Genomic DNA, 27,921 nt, shown 5'->3' on the forward strand with positions numbered 1-27,921 from the left:
AGTTAGACCAGGCCAGCTGATCCCTTCCTTGCTGGGCACAACTGGGCCCCTCTGTGCCCACAGACCAGTGCCTGAGGGCACCCCAGCCCCACAGCACAGACCCAGGTGCTCAGTTCCAACCCCTGCTCTTGGCCAGCTGGTCCCAGCCAGGCAAGGGGGCAGATCCCCACCCCACTCTTGGGGTGTCTGTGTGCTGATCTGTGCCCCATGCCCTGACACGGGGGGGGCGGGGGCACTGGCTGCTACCCCTCCCCTCCGAATCCATCTGTAAGTTCTGGGATCTCGACCCCTCCCAATTCCTGCCCCAGGGAGTGGGAATGGATGCAGCCGGGAGCCCCGTTCACCTCGCTCCCAGGCCCAGGGAAGGGGCAGGGCGACCCCTGTTGCCTGGCCAGCTCGTGGAGCTCCATGGTGGGGTGCTGGCAGGGGGCCACAGGTTGGGGGTTCAGCTCCGGCCCAGCCCGGCCTGGGGGCTCAAGAGCGGGGGACCTGGCACCGTGGCTCCTGCTCGCTGCGGGCCCCTGGCCTCACTGTCTGTGCCCCCCCACTCACGCCCCACTGCTCATTTGTCCCCTGCCCCCACACACCCCAATTCATCTAGCCATCCATCCCCACCAACCCCTCCCTCCCTCCATCCCCTCACACACCCGCTGCCCATCCAGCCGTCCCTACCCCACGTCCACCTGCCCTCTCTATCCATCTCTCCTCCCCCACACCCCATCTCTCCTTAGCCAGACTCCCCTATTCCCCCCCGACTCACTAGCCATCCCTCCCTCCCACCCCGTACGGACGTACCCAGATGGCACCCCCATGAGCCTCTCCCCATCTTCCATCCATTTTTATCCCCCCCCAAAGTGGTTCTAATTCCCCTTTGTACTTGCTGGGCCCTGGGGCCACCCAGGTACTGGGGCGGGGGGGTGGTCTAAACGCCCCAGTGGCCTCTCGCCCCGGTCCAGCCTGCCCTGACTTCACACTGCCCAGCTCCCTTGCCCTGCCCCATTGCTTGGCAGGAGCCGGCCCAGGGCAAACGGGGTTGAGGGGGGTTGATTTTAGCAACTGGGCCGCAGGGCAAGACCAGCTGCCCCCGGCTGGGAGGGGAGGGCGGGGCTGGGAAGGGTGCTGCCAGGGGGAAACGGGAGGTGAGGTTGGCAGGGCTCCGTGGCAAACAAGCTGGCGCTAAAAATACCTCGGTGGTGGTTACAAAAAGCTTTCTGCGCGCGGGTCGCTGACCGTGAGCTGCATGCCAGTTGGGTCCGGGGCAGTCTCGCCTTGATGGCTGGGCTCATCAGCAGAACCGGGCCAGGCCCGGTTACTCCTTGGCTGGGAGGCCGCAAAACCGGGGGTCGGGGGGGGGGCTCCCCTTGGAGCCAGGGCTGGCCTCAGCACTGGGGGGTGCTGTGCAGCGGGGTCCCGCCTCTGTCCCACGCTGACCCCAGCTGCTGAAGGGCTCTGGCTACTCCCAGCATGGTGGGAAATCAACCCCCGCCTCCTTCTTGATGGTCCCAGGGCTGGGCCGAAGCCTCCTGGCTAAACCCCAGCTCAGGCTGCTCCGGCTGCCTGGACGCCCCAGGTTTCCTGCCCTAGCCTGTTACTGTGGGGCTGTTCCACCCCAGAGGCAGCTGCATATTCAGCACTTGCTTTCCCCTCCAGGCATGGCTGAGCCAGGGGAGGGCGCTGTCCTGGGGCCAAGACAGCCTCGCTCCTGCACACCTAGCTTGGCAGCAGGGTGTGAGCCTGGGCAGGGTCAGCCCCCCACCTCCCCCAGCATCTATTATGGCTCGGCTGGAGTAAATTATTCATGCTCAGCGGCAGTTCCCGGCCGGAAAGCTGCAGGCTCAGGCCTCCTGTGGCCCAGGAAGGATCTGGCCAGGGGGCTTTGCTGCAGCGAGCCAGGAGACGCAGCCCAGGTGGGTTTGACTGCCTGGGTCCCTCTCCAGGGTCTAGTGCTCTCGGCGTGGGCCCAGTGCAGGGGACGGGGCCGTGTGGCTAACACCCCTGTGGAGGGAGCAGCTTGTCAGTTCTGGCAGGGGGAGGAATCCAGCAACCCTACAATAACAAACCAGCAGGCCCAACCCCAGTGCTCCCAGGAGACCCTACAACAACAAACCAGCAGGCCCAGCCCCAGTGCTCCCAGGAGACCCTACAATAACAAACCAGCATGCAGCGGAGGGGGGTTCCCATCTGCCACGTCTCCTTCAGGAGCTGGGGGCTCAGGGCTCCTGCCAGGCTCATTTGGAGGAGGGAGAATTTGGGACCCATGGGCCGGGGATGGGGGTGCATGTGAGGGGTACAGCAGCAAACTGTCATCAGTGTGTGTGTGTGGGGGGTCTGTGCAGGGGAGGGGGAAGCAGCAAGGGGCTCAAGGCCTGGGGGGGGGGGGGAGGAAAGGTGGCTGGCATGAATGAGAGGGACAGAGGACTCCAAAGTGGGTGGGGCGGGAGCCTGTATGTGGGGCCTGCATGGCGGGGGGGGGGGGGGAAGAGATGAGGTTGTGATGGGGCCCTTGGGTGGGGGGGGGACACGGAGCATAGGTGGGAGATGGGAGGCAGGGGTCCTGCGTGGCGTGGGTGGGGGCATGGGGAGATGGGGGAGGGGCAGGGCAGAGGGTTGGGGGGAGGGGCAGGAGGATGGGGGGGAAAGTCCTGCGTGGCGGGGGAAGAGCAGGGCGGGGGTTGGGGGAGGGGTCCTGCGTGGCGGGGGCGGGGCATGGGGGAGGGGCTCTGGCTGCGGCTCCTCTGAGCTCGGGCTCCAAAAATGTGTTTTGACTTTGGAAAGTGGGAGAGAAATGGCAGGAAACGAACGTCCCAGGGGAGTCCCCGACCGTAATTACCAGGCTATAGGGGGCAGCGGGAGGATCCTGGCTCTGGGGGAGCCCCCAACCGTAATTACCGGGCTATAGGGGGCAGCGGGAGGATCCTGGCTCTGGGGGAGCCCCCGACCGTAATTACTGGGCTATAGGGGGCAGCGGGAGGATCCTGGCTCTGGGGGAGCCCCCGAACGTAATTCCCAGGCTATAGGGGGCAGCGGGACGGCCCGGACTCTGGGGGAGGCCCTGACCGTAATCACAGGGCCATGGGGGAACGGGGAGCCACCTGGGGCTCTCTGCCCTGCAGCACTGCCGGGAAATTTCTCTCTAGGGCACTGTCAGTGGCCTGAGCCTCTCCATTCCCCTCCACCCCTCGCCCTCCCCTGCTCCCTGCCCCACAGCGCTGGCTCCTCACCTTGGCCTGGAACCAGCTCCCTATTTCCTAGGGGCCTCCCCTGCCCCATCCCCGCCGGAGCCCAGGACACCCGCAGGGCCGAGTCTGCAGCTCCCCTGGGGACATCGAAAAAGAGCGACCCTCCAAAAGCCCCCCCTGGCCTGGGGCTGGGCTAGGCTGGTTTTACATGGGACTAGCCTGCGCCTGGTCTGGCCACCCTGCGCTGCCCTTTGTCCTCCCAGCCCGCGCAGCGATGCCCGTTGAGCAGCGCTTCATTTGTGCCAGGGCACTGCTGGGCCCGGTGGCTCGTAGCCTCCGGCACCGCTGGGCCCGGTGGCTCGTAGCCTCCGGCACCGCTGGGCCCGGTGGCTCGTAGCCCCCGGTACTGCTGGGCCTGGTGGTTTCTAGCCCCCGGCACCGCTGGGCCTGCTGCATCCATTATGAAAGCAAAAACATTGCTCCAGCCCCAGCCCCTCTTTCATTCCAAAGGCAGCTGAGCTCCCCCCCCCACCCCGACTCTGAGTGCTGCCCTGGGGGTCCCAGCACCCCCCCTTCCCCTGTGCTCTCCCAAGGCCGGGGAGCAGCCAGGGAGGAGGCGGGAGATAAAGGGTGGTGGCGGGACCGGGGAGGGTAGCAGCTTGTAGCAGAGAAGTTATGGTAGCTGCGGAGGAGCGGGGGGCCGGGGTGGGGGCCTCGGATCGGAGCCACGCAGGATCCGTCGCTGTTTAGCAATCCCAGCCACTCTCGGCGGCCACACGGGCAGGGTGCCCGGGGCTCCGCCCGGCACCCCTGCTCCCCCAGACACCTCCAGCCTCGCACTGGAGCAGGGAGCCTTTGGAGGCAGCCAGGCGGAAGTGGGACCCCCAGCCCCGGGCCATGAAGGCCCCCCAGCAGGCAGCGGGGTGCACGGACCAGATGCTGGGGGCCATGGCCGATATCCTGACCTCCATGGCCCTCCCCAGCCAGCAGTGGGTAAGGGCCTGGGATGGCGGGGGGGGGAGCGGCTCCTGGGGGCTTCAGAGCCACATGACATCTCTGGGGAGCATGCGGGGCTTGTGCAGGGGATTTGGGGCCATCTGGGTCCCCTATGAGCGCTGGGCCAGCCTGACAGGGGATGTCCCCAGGGGCAGTCGGGGGCTCTGTGCTGGAGTGAAGGGGGGTCAGTCTAGGGGCAATTGGGGGGGTCTCTGCAGAGGGGGTTGGAGGGTTCTGTGCAGGGTGGCTGGGCGGCCCATGTGGGGATAATCGGGGGTCTGTGCAGGGTGGTTGGGGGGCTGTGCAGAAGGAATTGCACAGGCCGCATGGGGCTGGCTGTGGGGTCTGCGTGGGGGTCACTAAGGGGGCCGTGCCCCCAGTGCCGGCACATGGGGCTGCGGCTTTTGGGGCCTTGATGCCGCCCCTCTCCGGCTCACAGGGTGTTTCCCGGCTGCTGGGCAGAGGGATCCCGCCAGACTCCCCTTCCCCTTCCCCCCTGGGCGGGTGCTGGGAGGCTCCATTCCTGGGGGAGGGGGTGAGATTGGTTAGAGCAGAGCTTCAAGGGAGAAGCTGGGACCCCCCAGCCCCAGCAAACAGGCTTCCTGGTGTGGGGCAGATACAGTCCCAGGGATGGGGGTATAAACACCCCACCCTGCAGATCCTTCCTGCTGCAGTATTGCAGGCAGGCTTGTTTGTTATTGTAGGGTCTCTCGGGGCATTGGGCTGTTTGTGCTGGTTTGTTATTATAGGGTCTATCAGGGGCTAGGGTGGTGTATGGGGGGTTATTATTGTAGGGTCATTCGGGGCACTGGGGCTGTACATGCTGGGCTGTTGTTGTAGGATCTTTCAGGGGGATTAGGGTGATGTATGCTGGTCGGTTATTGTAGGGTCTCCTGGGAGCGCTGGGGCTGTGCGGGCGGGTTTATTATTGTAGGGTCTCTCGGTGCACTGGGGCTGTGCGGGCGGGTTTGTTATTGTAGGGTCTCTCGGTGCACTGGGACTGTGCGGGCGGGTTTGTTATTGTAGGGTCTCTCGGTGCGCTGGGGCTGTGCGGGCGGGTTTGTTATTGTAGGGTCTCGGTGCGCTGGGGCTGTGCGGGCGGGTTTGTTATTGTAGGGTGTCTCGGTGCGCTGGGGCTGTGCGGGCGGGTTTGTTATTGTAGGGTGTCTCGGTGCGCTGGGGCTGTGCGGGCGGGTTTGTTATTGTAGGGTCTCTCGGTGCGCTGGGGCTGTGCGGGCGGGTTTGTTATTGTAGGGTGTCTCGGTGCGCTGGGGCTGTGCGGGCGGGTTTGTTATTGTAGGGTCTCTCGGTGCGCTGGGGCTGTGCGGGCGGGTTTGTTATTGTAGGGTCTCTCGGTGCGGGCGGGTTTGTTATTGTAGGGTCTCTCGGTGCGCTGGGGCTGTGCGGGCGGGTTTGTTATTGTAGGGTCTCTCGGTGCGGGCGGGTTTGTTATTGTAGGGTCTCTCGGTGCGCTGGGGCTGTGCGGGTGGGTTTGTTATTGTAGGGTCTCTCAGTGCGCTGGGTCTGTGTGGGCGGGTTTTTATTGTAGGGTCTCTTGGTGCGCTGGGGCTGTGCGGGCGGGTTTGTTATTATAGGGTCTCTCGGTGCGGGCGGGTTTGTTATTGTAGGGTCTCGGTGCGCTGGGGCTGTGCGGGCGGGTTTGTTATTGTAGGGTCTCTCGGTGCGGGCGGGTTTGTTATTGTAGGGTCTCTCGGTGCGCTGGGGCTGTGCGGGTGGGTTTGTTATTGTAGGGTTGCTCGTGCACCATGGCAGGAGGTCCAGTGGCTGCTGTATTAGCAGCGTTTTTAAACCCAACTCATGAAGAGGAATCTCAAGCCAGGGACATCCCCCCCTCCCCGCATGTCACTGATTCTCAGCCTGTCCCTCCCCGAGCATTTGGGGCGGGGGCCAAGGCTCAGGGGGCCACATCTGAATTAGGGAGAAGCAGCGGCCGAAGGCAGGGGGCTGCAGTGCAGGGAGTCTCCTCAGACAGGAGGGCTCTGCCCTAGAGGAGCTCACTGCCCCATCCCCTCCCCATCCCCAGATCAGCTGGCAACCCCTCCCCGCACCAGAGCGGCTCACAGCTCCCTGCCCTTCTCGGCGGGGCGGGGCTGGGGTTCTGGACCATGCCTCCAAACACATGTTTCTTTTAAGAGTATCAGAAGTCTCAATGCAAAGGGACAACCCTACAATAACAAACTGGAGCATGACACCCAGCGCTTAGAGACCCTACAATAACAAACCAGAGCATAACACCCAGCGCTTAGAGACCCTACAATAACAAACCAGAGCAACCCTACAATAACAAACCAGAGCATAACACCCAGCGCTTAGAGACCCTACAATAACAAACCGGAGCAACCCTACAATAACAAACCAGAGCATAACACCCAGCGCTTAGAGACCCTACAATAACAAACCGGAGCAACCCTACAATAACAAACCAGAGCATAACACCCAGCGCTTAGAGACCCTACAATAACAAACCAGAGCAACCCTACAATAACAAACCAGAGCATAACACCCAGCGCTTAGAGACCCTACAATAACAAACCAGAGCAACCCTACAATAACAAACCAGAGCATAACACCCAGCGCTTAGAGACCCTACAATAACAAGCTCTTGTGAGGGTGGCAGTACGGGAGGAAACAAGCTCCTCTTTCTGCGTCCGGGGGATCCGAGCGGGGACCCCTCCCTGGGCTGGTCCCAGCCTGGGGAGTCTCTGAGCAGGAAGCAGCGGTGGAGGGTGAGGAGTGATCGGTGACAGCGGCTGACACCCTCCAGGCGAGGGTGCGGGTATGGCCGTGGCCAATGCCAACGCCCTGGCTGCTCCAGGAATGCCAGGAAACAAGTCAGCAAAGTCAGTGCCCAGGCTCTGCCTCCAGCTGGAACAGGCGGGAGTGGGGGGGCACCGGCAGAGCTGGGGGGGGAGCCCAGGGCTGGGCTAGCAGGGGGCTGTGGGTCAGGATTGAGGGGCAGGACTTGGGGCGGAGCCCAGCTTTGCTCTCTGGCAGGGCGCCCTGCGCCTCTGCCCATCCCTCCCCAGCCCCCCCCACCCCCCCACCAACCTGTCTGTCCTTCCTTCCAGCTGCCGGATCTGTGCTCAGAGGGTCCGGGGGCCGAGATGCGGCCGGAGCACCGCAGCTCCGAGGCCCCTTCAGGGAATGGGGAGCAGCATGACGGGGACCCCCAGAGCGGGCCAGCAGCACCAGGCCCCCCCAAGCCCCACGGTGTGGCCCAGGCCCCAGACACCTGCCCCTCAGAAGAAGGTGAGTCCAGCTCCGGTTCCCCCCCCCCCGCGCCTGTCTGCCCCACAGGGTTCTAGGGCCTTGGCCAGGGGCTCTTACCTGTTCATCAGAACCCCCCCCCTCCCCCCAGTCCCTGAGGCTGTGACAGCCAGGAACACAGATTAGCGCCCTCTGAACCGGTCCCTGGGCTCCTCGCGGGCATGGGGAGGGATCGGGGCCAGGCTCTGGGGCTAGTGAGGGAGGGAATGGCCTGCAGGGCCCCAGAGAGCAGTTGAGCCACAACGGGGGTGGGGTAGGAGCTGGAGAGGGGACTAGAGCCACCCCCGGTTCTTCTCCAGACAAATCAGCCCCCCAGCCAGACGTCCTGGAGTCAGCGGCCCCCCTCAGGGCCTTTTCGGGGGGAGTTTCCTGGGGGGTTCCGAGGGCTCTGTCCTGACACATGGCTGGAGAAATCCTGCGTTTGCCCCGAGTGGGGCAACAGCGTGAGCCCCCCCAACCCTGGTACCCCAGCCTGACCCACACATGAGGGGCACTCAGGCCCCTTGGTCCATTCAACCATGGCCTCCCCACTGAGCCAGCCAGCAAGGGGGCCGGCTGGTGCCAGTGGTTTCCATGCCGGAGCTACCCCTCCCCAACAGGTTGAGCTGAGACACCCCCCCCTGCCCCCCAGTTCTTTCACCCAGGGTCATTGAATTTGTCAATCCTGCCCCAGGGCACGATGGGAGCCAGTGCCCCCTAGAAGAGAAAGGCCCCTTGCTCCATTCCCTGCCCCCCGTGCCAGCCAGTCTCATTCAGCTGGTACCTCCCTGCCCAGTGTGGGGCTGGCCCCACGGCTGCCTCGCAGGCCCAGATGCCCTGGGAACGGTCCCGCAGGCAGGTCTGCCAGTGGCGACCCGCAGCCCCTGCCAGCCCAGTGACTGTCCCTTCCTGGTGTGGAGCTGTGAGGTGAGCGGTGCCCTCTGGCCAGTTGGCAGAGACACCCGGGGTCAGGAGTACGTGGCTCGCGTGGGGCTGGGGGGGGCGCTGGGGTATCTAAGAGACAACCCCGGTGGTTTGCCTTGAAGATTCTGTGGGGTGGAGCCTGCGCAGGGGGGTGAGGCGCACCCGGGGTCGTGCTCCACTTTCCTGCCTCCCCCCATGTCCCTCACTCCCAGTGGTGGCCCCTGAAATGGCAGAGCCGGTGCCAGGCTCCAGGCGGTGACTCGGACGCCGGCTCCGGCCCCAGGCTGGGGGGCAACGGGCAGCAGATGGCACTGCGGTGCGGGCAGATGGATGGCTCCCCCGCAGTGCACCTGGGGGGAGCAGTGATTAATATGGGGGGGGGGATCCAGAAAACACCGGCCTCTTGCTCTGTTTTGCCCCCAGGGGGGAGGTCCAATTGCACCTTTCAGCCCCCAGCCTTGGGGCTCAGCCCCCACTCCCTGCCAGGCAGCCGGGGCTGCCCCCGCTCCCTGCCAGGCCTTCCGGGAGCCCAAGCTGGGACCCGCCCAGGACCCCCATCTGCCCAGCGCCAGGGCAGGCTCTCCCCGCTGCAGGCCTGCTCCTCTGCAGTCTGGCCGCAGCCTGGGCTGGGAAGAGCCCAAGGGAGCGAGGGATGGAGGCAGGGAGGGGGAGGGATGGAGGCAGGGAGGGGGAGGGATGGAGGGATGGAGGGGGGGAGGGATGGAGAGGGGGGAGGGAAAGCCCAGGCTCCTCCTCCTCCTCCCTGGCAGCTGGACCCAGCCCCAGCCCCTGTTATTCCAGCGCTGAGCGTGCAGTGGGGAGGAGCCCTGGGCCCCCCGGCTTCCCCCGGCTCTGTGCCCCGATTCCCGCCGCCCGGTCTATGGCTGGCACCCCTTGGGCAGCGGGCGCCGGTGCCCAGCCCGGCCGGGCAGCACCATGAAAGGGGGGCACCAGCAGGGCTGCTCCTGCCAACACTTGTTCCGCAAAGTCCTTGCCAAGTGCAGCTGCTGTGACGCCCAGGCGCGAGGTCAGTGACTCCCCTCCCTCAACCCCCCGCCTGCCACCACGGGCTCTGCCCCCCCCCCCGCACTGGGGCGCTGTCCCCTGCGGGCACCTCTCCGGGGCATGGCACAGTAGGCAGCCGGCTCAGCCTACAGATGCCCCGCGGCCTCGCCCCGTTGGCACGGCTGAGCCAGGCAGCGGGTGCATGGGGGGGGGCAGGTGAAGTTTGGAACAAGAGTGACAGGTGAATTTAGAGCTGGGGAGGCACCGGGGGGGGACGAAGGGGGACTGGTGCGTCGCTCAGCGTTAGGGGCTTGGTCCCAGGGTGGGTTGTAGTCTCTGTGGTGGAGGTGGCCCAGAGTGTGTCTGGGGGGGACCACACAGTCTGGGGGAGGGGCGGGTTGGGGCGTGCTGTGCCCAGACTCCAGCATCTGTCCTGGCCATTCACCATCTGCCTGGGGGGGGGGTGTCCAGCTTGCCCGTGGTCCCACACTCGGCACAGGGGTCCTGCCCTCTCCCCCAGCTTGAGGCCCTGCTGAACTGGTTGGGGGCGAACCCCCACTCTGGCCCCTGTGGCCATTGCTCATCTCCCACTGCCTGCACTGGGGCTGCTGGGGTTGGGGGGCATTGGTCCCCCCAGGGTGGGGGCAGGGAGGGGGCCCTCAGTCTGTCTGTGCACCCCAGGCTCTTACCCCTTTGCCCCCTGCGGCCCAGTGCCCCCTCGCCCTGCACCAGAGCAGGATTTTGGCTCCTGCACCAGGACCAGGGATCTGCCCAGGGCTCAGGTGGGGCCCTGTCTAGGGGCTTGTGTACCCCTGAGCCCCACCTCGGCCTGGAGCCCAGACTGTGCTGCAGTTCCAAGAAGGGCCAGTAGGGGGCGCCCTATCCCGGCCACTCAGTTGCATTGCGCTGCCCAGCCGAGGCTGGGGGTGAGGGTCCTGCAGCATCCCCACGCCCCCCGCTCTTCTCTGGGGAGTGCTCTGTACTCGGGGGCAGCTCCTCTTCTCTGGATTGAGGGGCATCAGTAGAGCTGGGGGTGGGGGGAGCCCAGGGCTGGGCTAGCTGGGGGCTGCGGGTCAGGATTGAGGGGCACTGGCAGAGCTGGGGGGATGCATGTCCTGGGTGACCCCATGGCCGGGGGGGCATTCCCAGTGGCCCCGTGGCCGGGGGGGGAGGCCCGTGGCCCCGTGTCTGGGGCATGAGGGTCCTTTTCTGTTCCATGATCCAACCTCTGGCACATTCCTTCCAGGCCCCAGAGACGTGTCTTGTGGGGGAGACCGTGGGACCCCTCAATCCCCAGCCCCCGCCCCCACTGCAGGGGTACATTAATAAAACTCATTGGTCCCATTCCTGGCTCTGGGTCAGAAGGTGATGATGGGCTGGGAGCCAGGATGTCTGGGTCCCACCCCAGCTCTGGAAGGGGGTGGGGGTAGCAGGTTAGAGCAGTGGGGGTTGGGAGCCCAGGACTCCTGGGTTCTACCCCCAGGTTGGGGCAGGCGTGGGGGGGGGAGTGGGGCCCCCAGCCCAGGGGATCCTCCGTGGGAGCTGCAGCCCATTGCTGTGTCTCTCAACAGCGCCCCCGCCTGGCCAGCCTGAGGGCAGAGCGGATTGATGGGGCACGGTGCGGGCCAGCTGCCCCCACTGCCAGGACCTCTGCCCCTTCCCCGCAGGCCTGGGTCACTGGCAGGCGGGCGGGGTGGGGGTGGATGTCCCAGTGCTAGGAGTCATGGGGGGGGGGGTCTCAGTGCCAGGGGTTGTCCTGGGTCGGTGTGGGGGTGGGGAGGTGGACAGGCTGTAGAAGTGTTGGGGACCCAGTGTGGTGGGAGGAGCCGCCAGCCAAGCTGCCAGGAGAGAGAAGCTTTCCGGTCACCAGCCCCCCCATTGCCTGCCCCAGCTGGTGCCGAGCAGGGGACATTCACGCCCCCTCGCCCCCGATACCCACCGACCTCAACCCCCACCTGGCGCCCTCTCCCTCCGCAGGCGGGCAACTGGCTGCGCCAAGCGGGGCTTTCACCCACCTAATGGTAGAGAATTAGATGAGAGCGGAGAGGGGGCAACTCTCAGCCCCGGACTCCTGGGTTCTATTCCTAGCTCTGGGAGAGGAGTGGGGTTAGAGTGGGTGGGCAGGGGCGGGGGGATTCTCTTTTGTTACTGAGAATTCTTTCCCTATCCCCCAGTCATAGCTGGTGTGTTATTGTAGGGTCTTCCTGGAGTTTCGTGGCTGTACCCAGACTGGTGTGTTATTGTAGGGTCTTCCTGGAGTTTCGTGGCTGTACCCAGACTGGTGTGTTATTGTAGGGTCTTCCTGGAGTTTCGTGACTATACCCAGACTGGTGTGTTATTGTAGGGTCTTCCTGGAGTTTCGTGACTATACCCAGACTGGTGTGTTATTGTAGGGTCTTCCTGGAGTTTCGTGACTATACCCAGACTGGTGTGTTATTGTAGGGTCTTCCTGGAGTTTCGTGACTATACCCAGACTGGTGTGTTATTGTAGGGTCTTCCTGGAGTTTCGTGACTGTACCCAGACTGGTGTGTTATTGTAGGGTCTTCCTGGAGTTTCGTGGCTGTACCCAGACTGGTGTGTTATTGTAGGGTCTTCCTAGAGTTTCGTGACTATACCCAGACTGGTGTGTTATTGTAGGGTCTTCCTAGAGTTTCGTGACTATACCCAGACTGGTGTGTTATTGTAGGGTCTTCCTGGAGTTTCGTGACTATACCCAGACTGGTGTGTTATTGTAGGGTCTTCCTGGAGTTTCGTGGCTGTACCCAGACTGGTGTGTTATTGTAGGGTCTTCCTGGAGTTTCGTGACTGTACCCAGACTGGTGTGTTATTGTAGGGTCTTCCTGGAGTTTCGTGGCTGTACCCAGACTGGTGTGTTATTGTAGGGTCTTCCTGGAGTTTCGTGGCTGTACCCAGACTGGTGTGTTATTGTAGGGTCTCCCAGAAGCTCTGGACTGGGCAGACTGGGATCCTTTGTTGGCAGCTTTGTGGGCACAGGGCTGTGGGCTCTGCTCTGTTATTGTAGGGTCTCTCGCCAGACCGGGTTCTTATTGGTGGGTTGCTCCTGCTGGCATTGTTTAGCAGGAGTCTGACCCCTCTGTGGGGTGACAGCTGCCCCCTTTGGCCTGGAATCTGGGGACACCCCCCCCACCGTGTTGGTCCAAAGATCCCGGCTCCCCTGAGCGCCGGAGGGGCCGGTCACACCAGCTCTTCCCCCAGGGGGCTCCAGCAGGACAGGGCCCAGCCCTGGGGAATTCCCCAGGCCACAGGGACCCCACCTGATCAGCCCACAGGACTTGTCCTGGGGCTCAAGGCCCCAACACCCCCCAGGTCTCTCTGGTGCAACATCCCCATCCCGAAATGGAGCTGTTGTGACCAGGGACAATGCGAACCCTGGCCGGCCCACCCCCACGCCTTGCTGGACAGCCCCCAGCTGCCCCCCAAGCTGGGTAGTCCTCCCCTCGCAGGGTTCCCCCTCCCCAGCACAGGGCTCGGCTCCCAATGCCCAGGGAGGGCTCTGTGTGGGAGGGATGAGCTCACAGGCATGGGGGGGGGGACGCAGCACAGACAGCCCCCCCTCGCCCCCCCCGGGGCCTGGCAAACTCGCCGAGTCAGCAGTAGTGTCCTGTTGCTTCTGCAGCTGCCCGGTGCAGCGGGGCCTGGAGCCAGGGGGGGCCTGGAGCCAGGGGGGGCCTGGCTGCACAGTGAGCCCGGGTAGCTCGGCGGAGGGGGGGCTGTGAGGTGCGGAGCTAACACGATTGAGAGCAAACTGCCCAGCTCTGCCGGTGCCCCCCCCCCAGCTCTGCCGGTGCCCCTCACTCCCAGCCTGCAGCCCTCCCTTGTTTCAGGCCTGGGTTCCCCCCATGGCTAGGTGAGTGGGGGGTCCCAGCATAATCGCACTGAGCTCTGAGGGGGTCACTGGCTTCCCGGGGCGGGGGGAGGCCGTCAGGGTCCCTCCTGCTTCTGCAGCTGGTGCTGGGGAACGCTGGCCCGAGTTCCCCCTGTGGAATCCCCCCGCAGCTCCCCCCACCCAGGGCAATTGCGCTGCTGTGCCTGTGCCCCCCCAAATCCTCCCCCTCCCTGGCTCCTCTCCCAGCTGATCTCCCTGTGTCCTGCCAGCTGACACCCCCCAGGCTCCTCCCCCAGCTCCCTGGCTCCTCCCCCAGCTGATCTCCCCAGATCTCCCCAGCTGGCTCAACCCCCCCCCCCCCGCGAGTTCTCTGGTCTCTTGCCCCCACGCCCTGGCCAATTCTCTTCCACCCAGGCTGGTTTTACTGCCCGCCCCCCCAGCACAGCCTGTTTATAACATAATAAAATCAACATTTTTTGGTCAGCCTCATTAAAATAAACAGAGTGTAATGGGGAAATGTTGGCAGGATCCTGGGATGGGCGGGTGGCGGGGGGTGGGGAGCCCTGCACTTAACCCCCTGGCTGCTGCCTGGGAGCCCCTCCCCCAGAGGCCCGCCCCAGTGTGGGGCAGGTCTTCACGCCACCCCGCCTGCTGTCTGGAGTCCCCCCTTCACTCCAGCAGCTCCCCCGCCCCCCTGGAAGGGCAGCAGGGACCTGACTCCCCCCTCCAGCCTTTTCCTTTTGGAGGGAGTCTTCCCAGATTGCCCTCCCCCAGGCCCCTCACCACCCAGGGGTGCTGCAGAGGGGGGCCCTCAGCACCCTCTGTTCTGAGCTCTGCCCTTTGCCCTGCTCATCCCCCTTTGGTTGTAGAGAGGGGGTGGGGCTGGGAGCCAGGACTCCTGGGTTCTCTGGGCTCCAGTAGCAGGGGTTGCTCGGCCCACAGGCCTGTCCCCGGGGCTCAGTAAATCCAGCCACGCTGAGCGCTGCCCACCCTGGGGCGTGGGTGGCGCCTGCTGCCAGGCCTGTGCACATGGAGCCCGGTGCCCAGTGCCAGCCCGGGTGCGGGAGGGCTGGGGAAACAGGGAACACAGCTGCCTTTGCTTGGCCCGGCGCCTGGCCGCCGTCCCAGCCACGCTCCACACCAGCCTCAGCCCCCAGCACTGCGGCTACCCTCTCCCCCATGGCCACGCAGCTCCCCCACCTCAGCCCTGGCACCACCGGGCACCAGCAGCGCCCTGCGGGGCTTCCTAGGAAGAGCTGGTCAGCGCAGGGATCACGCACGTTACTGGGAGGATCCCCTCTAGGGGGCGCTGGCTCTGATCCGGCCCCCGGGCGAGGGCACCGGCTGGCACAGGGAACGGGACATGGGGCCTTTCCCCTCTAGGGGGCGCTGGCTCTGATCCAGCCCCGGGCGAGGGCACCGGCTGGCACAGGGAACGGGACATGGGGCCTTTCCCCTCTAGGGGGCGCTGGCTCTGATCCAGCCCCGGGCGAGGGCACCGGCTGGCACAGGGAACGGGACATGGGGCCTTTCCCCTCTAGGGGGTGCTGGCTCTGATCCAGCCCCGGGCGAGGGCACCGGCTGGCACAGGGAACGGGACATGGGGCCTTTCCCCTCTAGGGGGCGCTGGCTCTGATCCAGCCCCTGGGGCAGGGCACTGCCTGGCCCAAGGGGGCAGGGAGTGGGGTACAGGGCCTTTCCCCATTGGGGGGCACCGGTTCCAGTCCCCTCCAGTTTGCTGCAGGGTCCCAAAGCCCCATCTCTGGGGCCCTGCTCCCCCGCCCCGCCCCCTCGCTCCCCCAGGCTCCTTAAGAGCCTTTAAAAGAAAACTAAATGATAAAGAACCCAACTCAAGTCACACAATCCCCTGCCCCTCCCCTGCCCGGCCCGGCTTGTGCCGAGGCTCGGCCTCTGGACCCCCTGCCCCGGGAACAGTGGGTGGAACAGGGCGGCCGCTCACCGGCGCTGCCAAGAGTCTCTCCATGCACGTCCCGCCGCGGGCGCACGGCCCCTCCCCTGGCACGTGGGGGGGGGAGCTCCCGGGAGCTGGGCCATGGGGGCAGGACGCTGGTGACGGAGGGTGCGTGGGGACAAACTCGGGCGGGGGGCAACTCCCTGATCCCCGGGGGGAGAATAGGGGCTGCCAGGGGGGGCATCGGGGAGCACCCCCCCTCCCCTGGGGCCTGGGACTCCAGGGCAGTTTGGGGCACCACGGAGCCAGCCCAGCTGGGAGCCGATAACTGTGCCCTGCTGCTGGTGCCAGGCCAGCCCATGGGGGGGGGCTCCCCCACTGCCCCCCCCGCATTCCCTGGGCCTCCGTCCCCACGCCAGGGCCGCCCCCCGGCTCAGGGTGGAGGTGCCAGCTTGGGCCGGGGTCCGAGGGAGCCCCTCTCCCATGGGGGTGGCACGTTCCCCAAGCACTGTGCCCAGGCCCCTCCGCCTCGCCCCTGCTGGCGTGGGCGGGGTGCTCATGGCGGCGGCTTGACACGTCCCGGGCTCCTGACGCAGGCGAGGTTATTTCGGGAGCAGGTGCCGTCTCGCTGCATGGGGTTATCACCTCCCGCCAGGCGCTGGCCCAGCCCACGCCGCCCCCTGCCTCGCCAGGCCCTGCCGGGGAGGGGGCCTTCTCCCGCCTGCTACAAGCTTTGCTGCTGACTGGTAGCTGCGCTGAGAGCGGGCCCCGTCAGGGTCAGCGCCCTGGGCACCCGGCTGCGATGGCAGGAGAAGGGGAGGGGGGTCCAGCGGGAGGGGACGTTTCGTGCCTCTCGAACGCATGTCCCCGTTTCCCCAAAGCAGCCGTCAGGGAGCGCTGCGGGGAACCCAGGACTCGGACTCCGGGGTTCTCTCCCCAGCTCAGATGCTTTGGGGAGGCGCCTCCCTCACTGTCTCTCCCAGGAGATGGGGCTGGGATGAGGCTCCCCCACTGGGTAAAGTATGGGTTCGAAATGGGCTGGAGGGGGTGCTGATTCTGGGGTGCGTGGGCGAGGTGGGGGGAGATGTGTGTGTGTGGGGGGGGGAAATCGCAGCTGGAGCTGGGATCTTTGGTGCAATCCTGTGTATGGACAAAGTCCTGGTTCCCCAGAAGCAGCGGGAATCAAACAGCGGGAGGCTGGTGCTTTGCTCCTCATCTGAAGCCCCTTCCCAGCCAGCACTGTGCCCAAAAGCTCTCACACTCTCTAAGCTGTCCTCAGGGCCATGTTCCTGTGCTTTTTCTGCTGCTTCTCTTCAGGTAGCCACAGCGCCATCCAAATGATCCCCAGCTCTCTGGGTTTGCATTCAGGCCCCCCTTGGAAGCCCCCCCCCGCTCAGATTCCTGACTGGCTGGTGCTTTTCATGGTGGCTCTTGTGGTTTTGCGTCTCTCGTGCCATAAAGGAGCTTAATTGCTTCTCATGTTTCTCTCTAACCCGCAGCCTAGCGCACACTGATGCGAATGCCCACATTCACGCGCTCACCTCTGCACTCCCATGCACGTCCTTGTGCACACCTGTACTCGCACGCACCCCCTGGACCCAATTATCCAAAGAGCTCCAGGGATCAGGGCCTGATTTGCCCAAGGACCCTGAGCACTGGGAGGTGAGCTCTTTGGAAGCCCTGCACCCACCCGCCCCCGCCCTGGGCTTGCAGGGAGGGCAGGGGGCTTTGCAGGTGGTCTGCAGGACAGAGAGGACAAGGCTGCAGCCGACGTGCCAGGGCCGTCCGGCGCTGGCTCCATTCCGCAGCTGGAATTGTTTGGAATAGAGGGGATTAGATTTCTGAGCTGGGCTAAGTCCCAGTAGCCCCCCACCCTGCTACCAGCACTCCCTGCTGTGGGGCTGAGGGATGGGAGCCTGGACAAGTGGGCGTCTGTGTCGCCCCACTGTGCTGCAAACCCAGGGGCTAATGCCGGCTCCAGCCGGGCTGCTCAGGGCCTGGGTCGTCCCGGAGCAGGGTCCCTTCCCAAGCATTTGATCCCACGCCACCAACCGGGCCCCGGAGAGGCTTGGCTTCTCTCCTGGGCCTGGAGAGACACTGCCAGCCCTACCCGCCCACAGCAGCCCCCCTCTGTGCCCGCCTGGCACCCTCCGAAGCCACCCGGGGCATGACCCCCGAACGCTCTCTCGGCTCAGTGTGTGTCCTCCCCCTGGAGGATCCCCTCTGGACTCATGTGAGAGCCCCCAGCATGTCCGTGTGCCCCTCTCCTCCATGCCCGCTCAGGGTGCCTCTTGGTTCTCCACAGCCCCCCCATGCCACACCCCACGGAGTATCCCCCCGCCCCACCCGGAGAGTCAGCCCTCGCTCTTCCAGAGCTTCTCCCCCATGCCAGGACCCTGCGCACCCCGTGCCCATTCTGTACCCACCCCCCTGCCTGCCCCTGCCCACCCTGCGCCTGCCCCACTCTCTGACCCCCTCAGCCTCTCCTCTCCCGCAGAGCCCTACTCCGTGGCAGGCAGTGATGGCAGCATCTCGGCCTCGGTGGCCTCCATCCAGCCCCAGCCCTCGTCCGGCTCAGCGCCCAGCTCGCCCGGCTCCCGGCGCTCCGTCAGCACCCTCAAGAAGTGGCTGACCACCCCGGTGCGTAAGCTCAGCACCGGCAGCCTGGCCAAGGGCGAGCGGAAGCCAGAGGGTCGGCCCCGGCGTGGGGGCGAGGGCAGACGGCACGGCCGGCAGGAGGAGAGGAAGAGCATCGACCTGGGGCTGCTGGGCAAGACCAACGAGCCCCTCATCACCCTCCGGCAGCCCAAGGCCACGGTGAGAGCACTGGGGGTGGGGGTGGGCACTGCCATGGGGGCTGGATTCCCGCGGGCTGGATTCCAGCGGGCTGGGCACTCCCATGGGGGGGCTGGGTTCCCAGGGGCTGGGCACTGCCATGGGGGGGCTGGGTTCCCAGGGGCTGGGCACTGCCATGTGGGGGGCTGGGTTCCCAGGGGCTGGGCACTGCCATGGGGAGGCTGGGTTCCCAGGGGCTGGGCACTGCCATGGGGGCTGGATTCCCGCGGGCTGGATTCCCGCGGGCTGGGCACTGCCATGGGGGCTGGGTTCCCAGGGGCTGGGCACTGCCATGGGGGGGCTGGGTTCCCAGGGGCTGGGCACTGCCATGGGGGCTGGATTCCCGCGGGCTGGATTCCCGCGGGCTGGGCACTGCCATGTGGGGGGCTGGGTTCCCAGGGGCTGGGCACTGCCATGGGGGCTGGGTTCCCAGGGGCTGGGTACTGCCATGAGGGGCTGGGGTTGGGTCCTGCATGGGGACTGGTGATGCCAAGGGACCGGTACCGCAGGGCTGGGGTGCCAGGCGATGGGCTAACATTGCCAGGGGAGGCGGGGGGGCTGGCTCGCCCAGGGTTTAGGGGAGCTCTGGGTTAGCAGTTCCAGGGGTGGCCCAGGCAGATAGTGATGTGTCAGGACACACCCAGCGCCCTCAATCTGCCCCTGCCGCTGTCCCGCTGGGCATTGAGGCTCTGGCTGGGAAAACAGCCTCTTGAATTCAATTTCCCCTGGAAAACAGAGGATCTCCCGTGGGGGGGCACCTGACCCCCGGAGGGAGAGTGAGGGCTGTGGGGGTAGGGGACATGCTCTGCAAGTCTCCCGCCCCCTCTGCAGGCCCTGTCCCCCTTCCCCCAGCCCCTTTTCCTCCCTCCTCCAGGTCTCCCTCACTGGGATCATGGAGATCAGGGGCAGGGGGTATAGTCCCCCCCATCCTGCTTTAGGAGAAACTGAGCCTCTGGACCCCCCCCCGGCCCCCGTGGCAGAGCTGCAGCCCTAGCCCCCATCTGACCCCTGCCCCCGGTGTGTTGCAGGAATTGGGCCCCACGGAGGGCGAGCAGCTGCCGGACCTGGCTCTGCTGTGCAGCCTGCTGGAGGGGGGCACCGCAAAGGCAGACACACAGGTGAGGAGGGGGCCTTGGGGGCGGGGGCTGGCACCGCGGGAGACCCCCACCCCTTTCCCCCTGGCTCCAGGTCACCCTCACTGCCCCTGGGACCTCCCATCCCATGCTGCAGCGGGCACCCTGAGCTGAGAGCCTCTCACCCACACCAGGGGTTAACAGTGATGCCAGAGGGGCTGGGGGGCCGAGCGGGGGTGGTGGAGCTCCCCCCCAGAGGTGGGCGCACGCCCTGCCTCTTATGCTGCTGCCCCTTGCAGGGCGCCCCCCACCCTGCCCCACACACATGCTCTCCATCAGCGCCTGGCACAGACCTGTGTTTCTGGAGCGGGTGCCAAGACCCCGGGTGGGGGGCGGGCTGGGGTGATTGTTCCTGCTTCTCTGCAGGGGGCAGGCTGAGTCACGCAAGGGGAGGGGGCCCCCCCCAGATCCTGCCCCATTGGTACCAAGCGCGGCTGGGAGTTGGGGCACAGAGAAGCAGAGCCCAGCCCAGCCACTGGGGGGGTTCGCTGTGGGGATTGACTCCGGTGGGGGGGTCCTTGGGGGATTGACTCCGGTGGGGGGGGTCCTTGGGGGATTGACTCCCAGGAGTCCCGGTCCGTGGGGCGTTTAACCCTCGCAGGGCCCGATCCTGCCCAGGGTGCTGCCAGGCTGGCTTGGACCCGGCAGGACTTCCCCACTACTGCACACGGGGGAGGGGCCCTCCCCAGCTAGCGGGGTCTGCCTGGGGCTGGGGGGCAGGAGCAGGGACTGGGGGCTCTGGGATGCTCCTGAGGGCACGATGCCCGAGTTGGGTCTGCTGACATCCCCTCCCCCGCCACCCCGTGACTGTGCCCCGGCCCCCAATCTATGGGGTCTCGGTTCCCAGGGCATCCCTTGCAGGGCCTGCAGTTAATATGGAAACCGCATCTCTGGCCATTTGGGTTCCCTGAGATCCCAATCCCATGGCCCCCCACAGCAGAGGAGTCCCCTCGGCAACGGACACCCCGTGCACACGCAGACACAGCCCGCGCACGCCTGTGCACACGCAGACACCCCCCCACCCCATTGCACACGCAGACACTCCCCATGTACACCCCGTGCACACAGACACACCCCATGCACACCTCATTGTGCACGCAGACACACCCTGCACACACCCCTGTGCACACACAGACACACCCCATGCACACGCAGACACATCCCAGGCACACCTAATTGTACCTGCAGATACACCCATGCACACCCCTTTACACACTCAGACACACACCCCACACCCCCGTGCACACGCAGACACGCCCCACGCACACCCCGTGCACACGCAGACACATCCCAGGCACACCTAATTGTACCTGCAGATACACCCATGCACACCCCTTTACACACTCAGACACACACCCCACACCCCCGTGCACACGCAGACACGCCCCACGCACACCCCGTGCACACGCAGACACATCCCAGGCACACCTAATTGTACCTGCAGATACACCCATGCACACCCCTTTACACACTCAGACACACACCCCACACACCCCGTGCATACGCAGATGCCCCGTGCACACCTAATTGTACCTGCAGTTACATCCATGCACACTCCTTTACACACCCAGACACACCCCACACACCCCGTGCACACGCAGACATGCCCCATGCACACCCCATGCACACGCAGACACATCCCAGGCACACCTAATTGTACCTGCAGATACACCCATGCACACCCCTTTACACACTCAGACACACACCCCACACCCCCCGTGCATACGCAGATGCCCCACGCACACCTAATTGTACCTGCAGATACACCCATGCACACCCCTTTACACACTCAGACACACCCCCCACACCCCCCGTGCATACGCAGATGCCCCACGCACACCTAATTGTACCTGCAGATACACCCATGCACACCCCTTTACACACTCAGACACCCCCCCCACACCCCCCGTGCATACGCAGATGCCCCACGCACACCTAATTGTACCTGCAGATACACCCATACACACCCCACACCCCCCGTGCATACGCAGATGCCCCACGCACACCCCGTGCACACGCAGACACACCTCGCGCACACCTCATACACACTCAGAAATACCCCCACCCACCCCAGGCACACCCCATTGCGCACGCAGACACGCCCCTGTGCGCACGCATTAGAAAGGGAGGTGCCTCCCGCCCCGTCCTGGCTCTCGGGGGAAGTGACTCGGGGGGCGCTCCGTGGCTGCAGTGCTGGGGGGGGTGGTCAGAGCTTTCCGTGCCCCACTGAGGGCCCCTTCCAGGGCAGGCACCAACTCATCTGTTGAGGGGGGAGCTCTGCCCTGACACACAGACTTGAGATGCCGGACCCCTGGCCCAGCTCCCCACGGGCCCCTGCGCCCCCCCACCTGGCAGGGTCTCCCAGGGCTCTCTGCCCAGCAGCCTCGAGGCCAGTTGCCAATGCCCAGGTGGGAGTGGGCAGGGCTGCTCCGTGTCCCCTAACTGTGTCTCCCCTCCTCCCAGCAGGGCCCCAGCCCCCTTCATGTCCCCAGTGACCCCCAAGGCCCGGCCCACCCTGAAGAGGTCCCCGGGCACCCCCCGGAAGAGATAACGAGTGAGGAGCAGAGAAAGAGTGCCTTAGAAAAGAGTATGTAAGTGGAGCCGCTGCGCCCGTGGGACAGGGCTGAGGGTGCCAGGGGTCCGGGATGGGGGTTCCTGGGTGGAGATGCCAGGGGATCTGGGATGGGGGTTCCTGGCTGGGAGGTGCCCGGGGTCCGGGATGGGGGTTCCTGGCTGGGAGGTGCCAGGGGATATGGATGGGGGTTTCTGGGTAGAGGTACCAGGGGGGCATGGATGGGGGTTCCTGGGTGCAGGTATCAGAGGGTAGGGACAAGGTTCCTGGCTGGGAGGTGCCAGGGGGTATGGATGGGGGTTTCTGGGTGGAGGTACCAAGGAGTATGGATGGGGGTTCCTGGGTGGAGGTGCCAGGGGGTAGGAACAGGGTTTGGCTGTGGGTGCCAGCGGGCAGGGCTGTGGGTGCCAGTGGCAGGCCTGGGGGGTCCTGGGGTGCTTGGAGAAGAGGCTGAGTCCCCAGCACTGCAGGGGTTTGATAGGAATGGATCCTGGGGCTGGGAGTGACCTCGACTCTAGGTCCCTCCCTGGCGTCGCTCTGGGCTTGAGCTGGGAGGGGGCCGGGACGTCTCTCCCCTGGCAGCGGAGGGCGGGACGGGGAGGATGGAGGGGGGTGTCTCACAAGGGGCCGCGTCCCCTCCCCGCTTTCAGACGTGGCCGTTCCCTCCCGTGGGCAGGTTCGTCCTCACGGAGCTCGTGGAGACGGAGAAGATGTACGTGGAGGACCTGGGCCAGATAGTGGAGGTGTGAACCCCCCCAGAGTCCCCCTCCCTGGACAGCCCCCAGACCCTGGGTTCCCCTCCCCATACAGTCACCAGCCTAGGGTCCCCTTTCCTGGGCAGCACCCCCACCCCAGGGCCCCCTCTCCGGACAGACACCAGCCCTAGGGCCCCCCTCCCTGGGAAGCTCCCCACAGCCCGAGGGCTGTCCAGCAGCAGGCCCAGTCCTAGACCCCTGCTGGGTAGCCCCCCAAGCCTAGTGCCTCCCCGCAGAGCCCTCAGCCCCAGAGCTCTGCCCCAGGAACATGGCCCCTCCCTGGGGTGAGCAGAAGCCTCTCCCCTGGCCCAGCACCTCCCGCCGGGGGCTCCATCCCCCCCTCACCAGGGGCCCTACCCCTCCGCCGCAGACTGGGCAGCAGCAGAGCCCCACCCCCACCCCATGTGCCCCCAGCGGCAGCTCCCCGCTGATCCGCCCCTCCTTCCCCCAGGGCTACATGGCGACCATGCGTGCCCGGGGCATGCCCGAAGACATGGAGGGCAAGGACAAGATCATCTTTGGGAACATCCATCAGATCTACGACTGGCACAAGGAGTGAGTCAGGGGATGGGACGCTCCCCCCCAACCACCTGCCCTCCACGTGGGTCACAGAGACACCCCCCCCCCCGCTCGCGCTGTGTCCCAGGGGCTGGGTCTCCCTGTGCTGCCAGGGCCAGGCTGGCTGCCTCCCCACGCCCACGTATAGGCTGGGGGGGGCACACAGATGCACCCCCAAGAGATCTCTGCAGCAACCCCCCCTTCCGCCCACTGCAGAGGGGTGCCCGGACTCTGGAAGGATCAGGGAGACGTCTGCGGGCACCAGGCGAGTTCCCTGCTTCCAGCCATCCGGTGCCCTGCTCTGCCCTCTCCCAGATGTGGCCCCTTGTGGTGCCTGCATGCCCGCTGGGCCCCTGGCACACCCAGCTGCCTGAGGGGCTGGGGGGGCAGAGGGTCAGGGGGGGTCTGCCCCATGGTTCTCAGCCCTCTCTGCCCCCCCTCCCCCCAGTTACTTCCTCAAAGAGCTGGAGAAATGTCTGCACAACCCGGACCTGCTGGCGCAGCTCTTTGTAAAGCACGTGAGTCCCGGGCGCCGCTGCATGTTCCCTGCCCTGCCCCCCAGCCCTGGCCCCGCCCTGCCCCCCAGCCCTGGCCCTGCCCTGCCCCCCAGCCCTGGCCCCGCCCTGCCCCCCAGCCCTGCCCTGCCTCCAGCACCACCCCACCCCCAGTCCTGTCTCGCCAGCCCACCGGGCCCTGCCCCTGGCACTGCCCTGCCTCCAGCCCTGCCCCGCCCCGCCCCACGCCAGCCTCCAGCCCACCGGGCCCTGCCCCTGGCACTGCCCTGCCTCCAGCCCTGCCCCACCCCGCCCCACGCCAGCCTCCAGCCCACCAGGCCCTGCCCCTAGCCCCACCCTGCCACTAGGCCCCGCCCCCAGCTCTGCCCCCAGGCCCCGCCCCTGGTCCCACCCTGCCATCAGCCCCGCCCCACCTCACCCCATTCCCAGCCCTGCCTCCCCAGCCCACCGGGCCCCTGGCACTGCCTTGCCCCCAGGCCCCGCCCCCTGCCCTGCCCCGGCCCCGGCTATGCCCCCAGCCCCAGCCCCATCCTGCCACCAGGCCCCGCCCCCAGCCCCACGACTAGCGGGCCCCCAGGCCTGCCCACACCACTAGCCCTGCCCCCAGCCCAGCCTCCCCACCTGGCCCCGCTCCCAGCCCCACCCTGTCCCAGTCCCCACCCCTACCCTGCCACCAGGTCCAGGTCCCAACCCATCATGCTGCCAGGGCCCTCCCCCCAGGTCCCACCATGCCACGAGGACCCCACCTCATCACGCCCCGGAGGCCCTGCCCTATCACCCCACCGCTCCACCTCGCCGTGCCATGGGGCCCAGGTCCGGCCCTGTCACACCAAGAGGGCCCCGCCCCTGATCTATGCCGCCTCCTGCCCCACGAGGGCCGCACGCCATGGGGCTGACTGCCATATGGTGCTGCAGGGGCCCTGCCAGCTCTCCTGTGGGCACGTAACTGCCGGGCATCCTGGCTCCACTGGGGGCTGCCGCAGGTCGCAGCGGGCATCAGCCACGCCCCCGCGGGGATAGACGCAGGAGCATGTTCCAGCGTGTATTAGCGTGACGTAGCATGTGGTCGCATGGGCTGGCAGGTGTTGGAGGTGTGCTCATGCTGTGGGGCATGTTCTGGCGTGTGCAGGCGTGTGCCTGGGACCGTTGTCACCTGCTCCCCGTTCCCTTCCAGGAGCGCCGTTTGCACATGTACGTCGTTTACTGCCAGAACAAACCCAAATCGGAGCACATTGTCTCTGAGTACATCGACTCCTATTTTGAGGTGAGGGGACCCCGGCTTCCTCATCTGGCCCCTCTATGACCGCCCCCCACAGCTGGGATGCTGGTTACCCCCATTAAACCTGTCACGGAGTCCCCGGGTGATGCTCTGGGATGGCTCCCCACGAAGCCAGGCAGGACTCTGGGGAAGTTTCCTCTCTGGGACCAACCTGTCTGCAGGACACACAGCTCCCCCGGCTCCACCTTCCTGGGTCTGACCTCGGAGCATTCAGCCTCCTCTGCCCCTCCGTGCGCTTCCCACAGCGAGTCCGCCCAGGCAGGGTCCGGGGGGGGGCCAGAGGGTCCTGCCCCCCAACTCCGCAGTCAGACGGGACTCTCAGCCAGCCAGGAAAACAGAAGGTTTATTAGACGGCAGGAACATGGTCTAACACAGAGCTTGCAGGTGCAGAGAACAGGACCCCTTAGCCGGGTCCATTTTGGGGGGCAGTGAGCCAGACAACCCCGTCTGCCCTTCACTCCATGTCCCAGCCAGCCCCAAACTGAAACTCCCTCCAGCCCCTCCTCCTCTGGGCTTTGTCCCTTTCCCGGGCCAGGAGGTCACCGGATTCCTTTGTTCTCCAACCATTTAGCTCTCACCTTGCAGGGGGGAAGGGCCCAGGCCATCAGTTGCCAGGAAACAGGGTGTCGGCCTTTGTCTGTGTCCAGACCCCTGCACACACCTGCCCTCTAGGGCTCTGCAATGATCATACACCCTTACCCCACCACCTAGATCCTTAAGAACTGCCTAGGGGAAACTGAGGCACCCCCACACTATTCAGAGGAAACATTAAAAACAGTCCCACTTCGTCACACACATCTCTCCCCCCTTCGAGACTGAAGTGAGCGGGGTCACTTTAGGCGGTGACCTGGAGAAGTTCGAAGCCACCAACGTTCCCATGGATGCCCCAGCATCTCTTCCATTCCTTGGTGGGAGTTACACCAGGCCCTTCCAGTTTTACACCCTTCCAGTTTCACGCCCTCCCTTAGGTCGGGGGTGGTCGATAGCACTCACATGCCGCATATGGGAAGGTTTATGTGGGCCATGCTCTTTTGCCACCCCAAAACCCCCGGGGGTCAAACTGGGATCGGGTCTTCTCCCAGCGCTCCAGTCTGGACGGCTGCAATTCGGGCTCTCTTGGTTAAGAGCCCCCATCTTGACCTGGGCCACATACTGTTCACTTACAGAACTAGCATGGAGACATCCCTTTCTCAACAACTTTGTCTCCCCAACAAGCTGGCCAAACACAGCCACTTGGTTAGAGGACTGTTTAACTTTCTTAACAGCTTTCACTTAATCTGAGACCTTCTCAAAGCTATCCACACCGGATCCTTCAACAGGAAAGTCAGTGGATCCATTCACAACAGAAAATTTCTGGCTGTTAGGAACTGAAACTTTCTTGATTAAATCACTTTCACGCCCTTCAGTGGCAGTAAACTGCTTGCAAAGACTCCATGAGGATTCCTTTCCCTAGGGCTTTTCTATGCAACAATTCACCCTTCACAGAAATTCTGCCCTTACCCTCTTTACCTAGGGCTTGCTCTAGAGGAACACTTTCCTGAGCAACAACAGACTCTTTCTGGGTCTCCCTTACATCCAGAATTACCTCTGGCCCATCCAGCGGATTCCTACACAATCCCCTTTCAGGCAAACTTACAGACTTCCTAGATAAAAGGTCAGAAGCCTTCTCCTTCCCTTTGCCACACACAAGTTCAGGAATCTTTTCCTTCTTGCTACAGGTTTCCACACCCTCAGTAGAAAGAAAAGGAGTACTTGTGGCACCTTAGAGACTAACCAATTTATTTGAGCATGAGCTTTCGTGAGCTACAGCTCACTTCATCAGATGTTTACCGTGGAAACTGCAGCAGACTTTATATACACACAGAAATCAAATATACACACAGAAACCCTCAGTAGGTAACACAATCAAATCACCTTCCTGCTCTCCTTGTGCCCTGGCTAGGATCTCACCCTGATTAGACAGAGTTGCGACACCCTTTCCCAACAACACTAGCTACGGGCAAAATACAAGCACCAGAATTGTCTGGGCTCTGGGATTTTGCATAGACGCTAACTGGATGTGACCTAGTTACAGGGCCATTCTCCTGAGCAGACACAAACTTAGGACCCTTCCCTTCCTGGGCTTTAGCTGAATCCAGAACCAACTCTGAGACAACTGCACGACCCTCATCCATCACAGGCTGAAAGGCTCCTTTAAGAGCCGGACACACTTTCTCCTTTCCCAGACACCCAGCTTGGGATCTCATTCCCCTTGTCCCAGCACACAAGGCTGGTCACAGACAACTGCTTGGAGACCAGGGTAGCTCCCTCCACAGGCAAGTCAATACCCCTGACAAACACAGGCACGTTTCCTTCCCTGTCACACTTCTCCACCCAGCTAACAGGTAAGGTCCAGGGACACTCATCTTCCACCCTCCTCGCCTTCCCACCCTGCTGACTGGACACAGCCATCAGCTCACAAGGCTGCCTAGGCTCATCCAAACTTTCCTTACCAAGCACCTTGCCACTCCCCACAGATCCCCTGCCCTGCCTGTGTCTCCCCCCACTCAGCTGGGGTCTCAGCTCCCACTATGCTCAGCGCTGCCCTTGCTGTCCCAGTGGGGTAGGCAGCGAGCTCCCTGCTTTCCTCACTGCAACAGAGCCAGCGTGAGCCCCCTGAGCCCCCTCTCTGGTGTGCAAGGGGGCAGGGAGCATCTCTCTGTCCCACCCAGCCCCAGGGGTCTGCTTACAGGCAGGCAGGTAGCCTGAGCCTAGCCGCTCCTCCCCCCTGCCAGCCAGGTCATCTGCATTTTCACTGACCATTTCCCTCTCCCCCGATTGGTTCCCTGGATTCAAATTCAAACCCTCGGCTGTTACAGGAGCAAGGCCTGGATCCTGTCCCAAAGAGACAGAGTCACCCCACAACAGGGTCTCGCAGCTGGTATCCTGGAGAACCCCAATGACCAGCCAGCCCCACCCCTCCTGGGTCTGCACAGGGATCTGGGCCATAGGCAGGGTGAGGGGCTTCGTCCCTGGGACCCTCACCCAGCTCACCCAGCCCCTCAGCATCTGAGGCTGCACCACCCAGGGCCTGACAACAGTTCTCTCTGTCCCAGGATCTCGCCACCCCAGGAATGTCTCCCCATTGACCATCACCTTCCGCT

General features: G+C 64.7%; 1 protein-coding gene across 5 annotated transcripts in view; it reads left to right on the forward strand.

Moving 5' to 3' along the window:
• Nucleotides 1-3,878: 3,878 nt before the first annotated feature.
• ARHGEF25 (Rho guanine nucleotide exchange factor 25) overlaps nt 3,879-27,921 on the forward strand; it is a 33,319-nt gene continuing 9,276 nt past the window's right edge. For 2 of the 5 annotated variants that reach the window (XM_078849583.1, XM_078849586.1), the window contains exons 1-9: nt 3,879-4,172; nt 7,265-7,445; nt 17,629-17,948; nt 18,995-19,084; nt 21,563-21,690; nt 22,348-22,414; nt 22,878-22,981; nt 23,433-23,502; nt 24,674-24,763. In XM_078849583.1, the coding sequence (XP_078705709.1) occupies nt 4,077-4,172; nt 7,265-7,445; nt 17,629-17,948; nt 18,995-19,084; nt 21,563-21,690; nt 22,348-22,414; nt 22,878-22,981; nt 23,433-23,502; nt 24,674-24,763 (1,146 nt within the window). In that variant the 5' untranslated portion in view covers nt 3,879-4,076. Of the gene's footprint in view, nt 4,173-7,264; nt 7,446-9,151; nt 9,394-17,628; nt 17,949-18,994; nt 19,085-21,562; nt 21,691-22,347; nt 22,415-22,877; nt 22,982-23,432; nt 23,503-24,673; nt 24,764-27,921 lie in introns of those variants that run through there. The other 3 variants (XM_078849584.1, XM_078849585.1, XM_078849587.1) reach the window with 3 other exon arrangements.

The sequence above is a fragment of the Lepidochelys kempii genome, chromosome 20, assembly GCF_965140285.1.
Source record: "Lepidochelys kempii isolate rLepKem1 chromosome 20, rLepKem1.hap1, whole genome shotgun sequence".
Lineage (NCBI taxonomy): Eukaryota > Metazoa > Chordata > Testudines > Cheloniidae > Lepidochelys > Lepidochelys kempii.